We start from the raw sequence: 8,537 nt of genomic DNA, 5'->3' as shown, positions 1-8,537 counted from the left end.
TCACTTGTTGTATTCGTTTGTTCTTGTTCTAATACAACTCATGTGACAATATTAACCTGTTCAAGACTAAACAAAAGTTTTAAGAAGATAATCTGAAATTTATATAAACCCAGCATGTGAGGTTTACCCTATCGTTATCAAAGGAGATTTCCTGAAGACTTTCGATTAATTTCCGTTCAGAGGTTCCTGGGGTTTTATGTCTTAGATGATACCACAAACACAGCAAGTCTTCTTCAATAAAGGAACTGTTGTTAGATGATGAACCGGGCCAATATCCGGAACACATGTATTCCTCATTGGTGGCCAAATGAGATGCGTTGCATACAGAGCTCACGAATTCTGTAGTATTAAAATCAAATCGACATTCCTTTGTAATATCTGCTACTTTTGGAAGACCACAGCTTAGCCTCAAAGAATTTACAGCGGAATACGATTTGCAGCAATCTATAGACCCTGAGCGGATGCTGAGTTGCAGGTTCTCACATTGATCCCAATTGCGTATTGTCGGATTCGTCCCATCTTTTCCTCTCGTAAAAACCAGTTTTTTGTTTCCTGTGTTCTTATTAGAAGGAATTGAAACTTTATTTTAATTTTAAAGTGTACGTTGATTTTTTGGTGATTTAATACAATTGTTTTCAACCAACATCTTCGTTTCTTTTTTTTTTAAATAAATTTTTAAAGAATTGTGTTTACATGTAAAAGCAGACGCTTCTGCAATTTTTTCCCTTTGTTTGATCAAACGTCAGTTCGTAAAGTAAAATATCTTGTAAACATATTCTATAGACTTTTTGCAAAATTTATAAAATTGAAACAGAGCAAATTTAACTTGTTTACAAAAAAAAATATATTCCTTGTATAGACTTGCTGTGAGACAGCTACAAAAAAGATCACACATTACAACGCGAACGAAAAAGGATTTATCCACAAATTTTCTTAATGTAAATGTCTATGTTGAACATGAGTGATGATCATCTTGAGATCGAAGCCTGATGCATGTTGATCATTGTCTTCTATATACCGAAAAAAAAGATAGCATTATAATATATTTATCAAAAACAATATATTAATTACCTTTTTAATTGGAATCACAAGCATCATTTGCCTGCTGTGCGTTGATTTCTGCCGAACAGAACCGAGATTTTGCATTGCGCAGATGAAGTTTGGTTTCTCGAATGAAAGATTCGTGTTCCATTTCCAAAAAACTTTTGTTTGAACGAATACCATCTAAATATTTTAAATGATATGAAGTTCAATTCTAAAATTTTATTAATTTTACCTTCAACTGCCTTCGTGATAGCCCAGCTAGCAGATCTTTATTGGTAAAATATTTTTTTCCGACAATATTCTTCGGTCGATAACCCATATATTGGTATAATATTATATTTTTACTTTTTTGCGACAAAGTGGCTGTTAAATTTTTTTGTTGTTTTCCCAATAAATGACTTTTATCAAAGAATAATAAATCAATATTATTTTTTGTTATTTTACCAATAACGGACCATTAAGTAAGGAATCGAACGTTGAGTTATGAAAAAGCTATATTCTTTTTCATTTACCATGCGTTAAAAATCCTAAATAACTTTTATTGTATTCATTACGTTAGTTCTGTATACATAATTTGCCCAAATGAACAAATCATAGCCTAAAAATCGAAGTCGTTCATAGGTCTCGAACAACTAACTATTGAATCACGAATATAACACTTTACCTCTACGCCACCGTGTTATGATTTGTCTTACACATTAAGGATGCAAATGTCAGTACTGTTATTTTCGATAACTTTAAATAAAACTGATTGATAATTCTTAATTAATTAATTAATAATACTGTTTTATTTGTTTTGAAATGAATGTTTGAATTTTTTGAGCCTGGACGTTTTTATGCATAATTCACTCAAAACAAATAAATTCGTAAACATACATTTCTTTTGAACGTGTTTATTTATTTTGCTGCTTCATAATTACTGTGATGACAAATGTAGTAGTGGAATCACTAAACCATAATCGCGCATAACATTATTTCTTAGAAAAACAGCTTTTATAGCATTCTTAATTTCATTTTTATTCCATTTTTTCTGCCTTATTAAGCCGCGCACTTTATATACATTTAATTCAGATGCTTTAGCTGGGTGCGAGTAGAACTCTTCAAAGTTACCATCACGCCTTTTTCTATTCTAAGAGCGTAACCTGTAACATATAATGAATCCATAGCTGTAACTTTAATAACTATTGGATGCCTAGCCCTTGGAACGATAATATAGGAATCATTTTTAGACTGTGGAATGATAGTAGCGAATGTATCATATGATTTCGATTTTCCGCAACGCTCATTTAATCCAGTTCTCTTCATCGCACTTTGCATAGCATCGATTTCTGATAACCTTCGCACAATTTGCTTGAGAGGAAGTCTTGAATTTCTAAGAAGCCTTTTGAGTTTTCCTAAATAGTTTTCAAATCCAAAACAACTAAATGTATCTAACGCGCCATGAATAAGAACGTCTCCTGCCAAATAGATCAAAGAGTGGATATTGTAAACAATATGAAAATCACCATATAAAGCTGAAAAGTTCGTCACAAAATGTCTCAGGACTTGATCGGCATATTTTATATGGTCTACCGTAGATTTCGGATTGCAAAGTATTCGAATAGCAACATGGAAATAAATAAAGTGTTTGTACTGATGACAAGGGAGGATGTTTCTTAAAATATATATACGAGTGTAGAGAAGAAACGTCCTAAATTCTGTGGCTTTCCAGTTACTTATATCCTCAAGCGATCGACCTTTTCGATTGAATTCCTTTGGTAGTTGCATGGCACATAATCTGATTAATTCATTTATCAATCGTTGTTGTTGCTTACTCAGGCAATCGGGGTGTTGTTCCAACCAAATCATTTTCAGAAGGCGTTTCATGGCTCCAAAACAAACCAGGTGAAGATAATCCAACGGTATGTCAAACACCATGTCTAAATTATCGATTTCTTCAAGAGGGCTAATGGAATTATGATGATGTTCATCAGAACCAGCTCTAAAAGACTCATCAGTTCTGAAAAGCATTTTGAATTTACTACAAGAAATAATTCAGTAGCTTTTTAACCAATAATAAATACCTTAAAGCTGCCGTTAGTTGTGGAAACGTCGTTCTATTATCAGATCTCATTCCATGTGTTTCGCATCGTTCACATGCGCAATATCCCGTGTGTCCAATGATTTTCTTGATTAATGCGCGAGCTGGTGCGTCACAACAGAAAGCGCCAATTCGAATGTCAAATTTTTGCCCAAAGTGAAGTAATCCGTCGTTTAAAAGCGCTTTTAATTCGTCCAAAAAAGGCCGAAGATATGATCTGACGCTTAGCGGTTTTCCAACTCCACAGTGTAAAGTGACGAGAAATTCACTACTATCTTGACAATTAATAATGCGACAAACAATTGGTCAGAATTGCGTGCGGCTACTCCTCCAGAGCGGTAAACCATCAATATTAAATTGAAGAATAAGCATCATCAGCTTTTTGTCGGCGTTCATCAATTTTTTCCTTATCCCTTCAATTAATCCAAGGTGGACGAATGAGTTGCTGTTGCATTGGACACCGTTATTTAACTTGGTTAAGTCGCAAACTTTCGTCTTCATAATGGTTCTTGGATCCTTAGGTATGTTATGCCCCAAGTCGCGTAAGAGATTTGAAATTTCAGCGATAGTTGTTAGAGAACAATTAGTCTTGATTTTTATCTGTGCGATACGCTCCGTAATGGTTAGTCCGTTAAAAGCTTCCTCAATTGGATTTTCATTTGCAATATCATCAAAGTTGTTTAAAATTTCATCGCTGTAGCTACTATCGGTACTTGTGTTGTAATAAATTGCAGCAGAATCTGTGGTTGTTGTGTATAAAGATGATGTGTCATTATTATGTAAGGAGTTGTCAAAATGTGCCGCAGATACCGCAGATCTGTTATCTCTATCTGAGGCTATACATGAAAAACAGAGAAATGATTTGATTTGAGCCATAATAAAGTATTATTTAATTTTAAGATAATACCTGAAGATTCAAATTCAATCAATTGTCCCCTAGCACAAATGTCCTGGTGAAGTAGTAAATTTTCTATATATTTTAAAGACATTTTAAAGTTTAATCATTGATTAGAAAGTTTGTTTGTATCACTTTGCACGGAAAAATTATTATACCTGTCGTCATTCTTAAACCTTCATCTGTTAAATTTCTGTCGGATGTTCCACTATATAAATCATTGTCTGAACTTTCGCTTCGATTTTCTTCAGCACTTGTTCCGGAATCTATATTTAATAAAGTAGTTTTGACCAAATGCCTGAATCGGTATTATATTAAGATGCATTAATTTTATTTATACCTGATCGTTCTGATGAAGAACTGAAATAAGTAACCAAATTTTGCTCTTGCTGTTGAAGTTTTAGCTTTTGGATTTCTTTATTTACTTCCCTATTTTCTGTCCACCTAGACGAACTCATGATTGCAAATCATGACACAAGCGTGGTTAATTATGACAGGCCATCCATTTATTGTGGCAATAATATATATAAATTAAAAAAACTGGAATTTTATTGTAGTACTATTGTTATTCCGCTAGATGAGTTCTCGAATAGACGAATTAAGCTTCTCACAAAATGGTCATGCAACGTTGCGTGCCGTTAGCATCATCAGAGGCAATCACGTTTATCAAGTCTGCGTTCTGCTACCAAGATGTCTGCAATAGTACGTTTCCCAGAAAAGCCATACAAGCGGTATTGGGTCGCAAAAGTTTACGACGATGAAGTGGCAAATAAACAGGTTTTCAGTGTTCTAAATCCTAAATGGTGTCAGCCAGAAATATTGAAATGCCAGTTTCCTGCTGATATGAAAGTTAGTGAACAAGTGAAACAACGTGGTGAGAGCATGAAGCCAGCGGAATCGGATTGGATAACTTTCTCATATGTGTATTTCTCTCAAACTGGTAAAATTATTCTCTGATTCGTCAAATTAAAAAAAATATATTGAATTTGCATTCAATTGAGATCAACACAAATAGTTGTGGATTCTACCAACAGATGGCGAACGAGAGCGTTTGTTTTTATTTACATTAGGGAATCATGACTTGAACTACATTTATATTTCTTTTAGCATAGTAGCCTTGAAAACAGCTAGTTCTATAATCTTTTTTTCCGCTCTATAATTACTTAACCGTCATCTGCTTATTATTAACGTAAAATATTTTATTTGTCTACTAGATGATATTAAATCTGCATATCGGTGAGTTGAACGACTGAGTAAAGGAGAAACGTTTTAAGAATCTGAGCAAGTAAAGCGTTTGAGAATAGCGAATAAAAAGTATGCTGATGATTACGAAATCGGGGAATTTTCAAAAGCTAGTGAGAAAGCTCTATCGCAAGAATCGACCAGGACTACGCCGCCCTCAGTGAAAAACTCGTTAGCCAAGAAGCCCACACAACAAAACATTTCAAATTTCCCATCTATACCGAATAGTAGTGTCCCCGAAGGTAATATATGATTATTATTATTAAGTTGTAGTATCATAATAAGTTACTTTTTTTATTAGTATCCGGAAAACGTGGGGTGGATAGAGGCAAATCTTTGAAAGCTGTCATTCAAACGGCCACAGTCAGCACTGTTTCAAATTCCGAATCATTAGAGAAAGATATGGTTGCGCCCGAAGGTAAATGGCAATAGATATTATGTTGTTATTATATATTGGCAGAACAGTTAATTTGTTATTGTTATTAGGATTATTTAAGCGCAATTGTCAGGTCACGTTGACGCGATATGAAGATATGAGCAACGACTCTGGTATCAATATTGACACTTTTGAAGAACCATCACATATAGAAGATTTTGAAAGTTCATACCAGGAGACAACGCAGGCATCTAGAGCGACCAATGCAAGCAAAGTCCGCGATATCAACTTCATCAGTCAAAAGAGACGAAGTAAAATCCAGAAAAATACTTCAGAATTAGAAATGGTGTTGTACGTATGGCCTTTTTTTAGAATACTCTATTTTATGCAACTACATCTAAATACTTTTTTTTGTCCAGGACTCCTGCTCAAATGAGTCGTCTACTGATCAAAATGGATCAGCGAAGTAAGCGAACAGAAAAAATGGTGATAGAGATTAAAAATAATCGTACTGCTGGAGTCTTTTCTCCTTCTGGACTTCAATTATTGAAGGACAAGCTTCCCACAATGCCTTTCGACGATTGGAGTGAACTTGTGAAATTTGAGGATAGCATAGCTAGCGATGATGGGGCTTCTATAAAGAACGATTTGGTACGTACACTATATTTATTTCTACATTTTCACAGAAAGAAAACCAATGTGTAATGTTATTAACGTAATTTTAAATTCTAGTTGGCATTCCTACAAATGGTACCTGGTACTTCAGTATATCAAACTGCCAAAAACATGATGGCTACTCTGATATCCATACCGCTATCCCAGCTATGTACTTTTAAAGGAACATCTGTTATTCGTGACAAAGGAATACAGAAAAACAAATTTTCTCAATCTTGCCCAACTATCTTGGCTTGCATTAGTGGTAATAATTGACGTAATTTATATAAGTTATAAAAATGAAATAATAATGATAAACACTTTTTTATATTTAGCTGCCTGTTTATCCCGACATCACGATAAATACGACCCCAATCAATTCAAAACGTCTTTACAAAAGTTTTTTATTGAATCTGGAGATAAAAATGGGGGCACAGAGAAAAGAAAGAGAAAAATCAACGAAAAAAATTAGAAGGACAGATTCAACAAAAAAATCTCTCAAAAAATTCAGCAAGTGACATCTTTGAATCGTCGGAGGAAGACGTGGAATCATCTGGAAATGAAGCAGCCAATTTCAGAAAAAACAAGAGGAACAATTTTGATTGTATTAGTTCGTACTTTAGTTCAGGTTCATCAGATTCAGATAGTTGAATTCTATGTCCAACATCGCCGTGAAACATGAATCGAAAAATAAACAAATTGTGGACTGTAAATTTTTTTCTTTCATATTTTTCCAATAATAACTTCCTCTGCAAAATACGATGTATGCAGTTTTCAGCTAAATATAAAGCAAATAACATTCGCCAACATTTGAAAAGTAAGAAATCTGTTATTTTACCAATAGAAGTAAAATAACTTAAAAAATATTGTGACCCAATAAATTCGGGTGCAAAAATATATTGGATAAATATTTAAAAAAATTATTTTACCAACATCTCAATTGTAGGAATATAATATTTTAGCAATATTTGGGAAATATACTCTGCTAGCTGGGAGTGCACGAACTCATTCCTGTTTTTCCTGATCCATTGTTGACTCTTCTATCTCGTCTACCTAACCAATTTACATCCTTTGAAAGTGAATCGGAAAAAACAGTGTTCCAAGCTCTTCTGACGTAGTCACTCTCGCTGTTTTTGGAATTCTTCTTACCCAAAAGACGAATACGGGATACCTGAGTCGTTAAAATATAAAGCTTTGATATTTTATAAATTCATTAATTTGTTATTATTCTTACGAGCTTCTTGTAAATGTTCTTATCTGTGGTTAATACTTTTTCAAAAGAATGTCATTGCTCTAAACTCTTAAAAGGAAGAGAATCAATGTCTTCCTGAATTTCCGCAGCTTCATCGTCACTTACTGGCTTGATAGATTTTTCGATCACATTTAATTTATCATTGATTTTTGCTAACGCTGAGATGAAATGTTCGTTTCCAGAAGCCCCTTTCACTATAAAAATGATATAATAATATAAATAAATACATTTAGATTAAAATGTTACCACGACTAGTTTTCTCCGGAACGCCAACAAGAGAATCTTCAATATCAGGCATATAATAGGAAGGTTTGTTTTCATAGATGGGTGTCGATATATCTGTTGCAGTGCCCCACTGTTTCCAGATTGGCATAGGTCAGGTGACGGAGATGGTGTAGGAATCGGATAAGAGGAGTATTCTGCAGAACTCGATGTGCCTCTATTGCTATCAGCGACTAAAAACAAAGATAAATATGATAAAACACCATATAGTAATTAAATACTGAATTAAGATGTAGCTGTTAAGTCTTATTTTGGACACTGCTTGTTATTAATATTTACCAATATGCTTGCTTCCAAGTTCACATAGCACAGACGAAGGAGATTGTATAGGCGGCAACGAATAAAAAGAATTCATTTGCTGAGAATTACCGTTCCAATACGGTGGCATACCCCAATTGTAATGACCACCAGCATTTTGATATGAGAACGGATGTAAATTTTCTGAAATGAAGTACAAAATATGAAAACTGTAAAGAAAACTGACGAAGGTTAAACAGAATACGAAATAAAAATGCTTTTCGCTGCGATAGTACCAAAGTGCTGTGTTCCGTATGAATCGTCTGCTACCGCAGTATCTAAGCGACAGATGGTGCCTTCTAGAAAACACAAAAGAGAAAATTATTTTACAATTAATTGAAAAAAAGTCCATTACCAGGCTGCGTAGGTGGCTGAATTGTAAGATCTACATTGCACGATGAACCTTCTTCAGAAG

General features: G+C 34.1%; 1 protein-coding gene and 2 long non-coding RNA genes across 4 annotated transcripts; 1 reads left to right on the top strand and 2 right to left on the bottom strand.

Annotated features, from left to right (window-relative positions):
* Positions 1-826: 826 nt before the first annotated feature.
* On the bottom strand, positions 827-1,297 carry LOC123472308. The gene is made up of 3 exons (XR_006646712.1): positions 1,277-1,297; positions 1,072-1,224; positions 827-1,010 (listed from the first exon to the last, which is right to left on the bottom strand). It is a non-coding gene; the product is annotated as an uncharacterized LOC123472308 (long non-coding RNA).
* Positions 1,298-2,726: 1,429 nt separating this feature from the next.
* LOC123472309 lies at positions 2,727-4,174 on the bottom strand. The gene is made up of 3 exons (XR_006646713.1): positions 4,032-4,174; positions 3,108-3,960; positions 2,727-3,043 (listed from the first exon to the last, which is right to left on the bottom strand). It is a non-coding gene; the product is annotated as an uncharacterized LOC123472309 (long non-coding RNA).
* A 474-nt stretch (positions 4,175-4,648) lies between these two features.
* On the top strand, positions 4,649-7,004 carry LOC123472307. Of its 2 annotated transcripts, XM_045173690.1 has the most exons (7): positions 4,649-4,959; positions 5,234-5,503; positions 5,563-5,679; positions 5,748-5,988; positions 6,057-6,288; positions 6,370-6,556; positions 6,627-7,004. In XM_045173690.1, exons 3-7 carry the CDS (start codon positions 5,664-5,666, stop codon positions 6,761-6,763), a joined length of 813 nt encoding a protein of 270 aa, XP_045029625.1. In that variant the 5' UTR covers positions 4,649-4,959; positions 5,234-5,503; positions 5,563-5,663; the 3' UTR covers positions 6,764-7,004. The 2 variants fall into 2 exon arrangements, with proteins under 2 accessions (XP_045029625.1, XP_045029626.1); XM_045173691.1 differs by lacking the exon at positions 4,649-4,959 and having other exon boundaries at positions 5,104-5,503.
* The last annotated feature ends 1,533 nt before the right edge of the window (positions 7,005-8,537 follow it).

The sequence above is a fragment of the Daphnia magna genome, linkage group LG5 (genome assembly GCF_020631705.1).
Source record: "Daphnia magna isolate NIES linkage group LG5, ASM2063170v1.1, whole genome shotgun sequence".
Taxonomy (NCBI): domain Eukaryota; kingdom Metazoa; phylum Arthropoda; class Branchiopoda; order Diplostraca; family Daphniidae; genus Daphnia; species Daphnia magna.
Note: the sequence above shows the minus strand (reverse complement) of the source record. Positions and strands in the feature narration are given on the sequence as shown.

Bases quoted from the DNA above. Each gene is read 5' to 3' on its own strand.
- LOC123472307 (XM_045173690.1), top strand. The intron at 5,989-6,056 runs GTACGTATGGCC...TTTTTTGTCCAG, and splicing joins TCAGAATTAGAAATGGTGTT to GACTCCTGCTCAAATGAGTC. The intron at 6,557-6,626 runs GTAATAATTGAC...TTTTATATTTAG, and splicing joins TATCTTGGCTTGCATTAGTG to CTGCCTGTTTATCCCGACAT.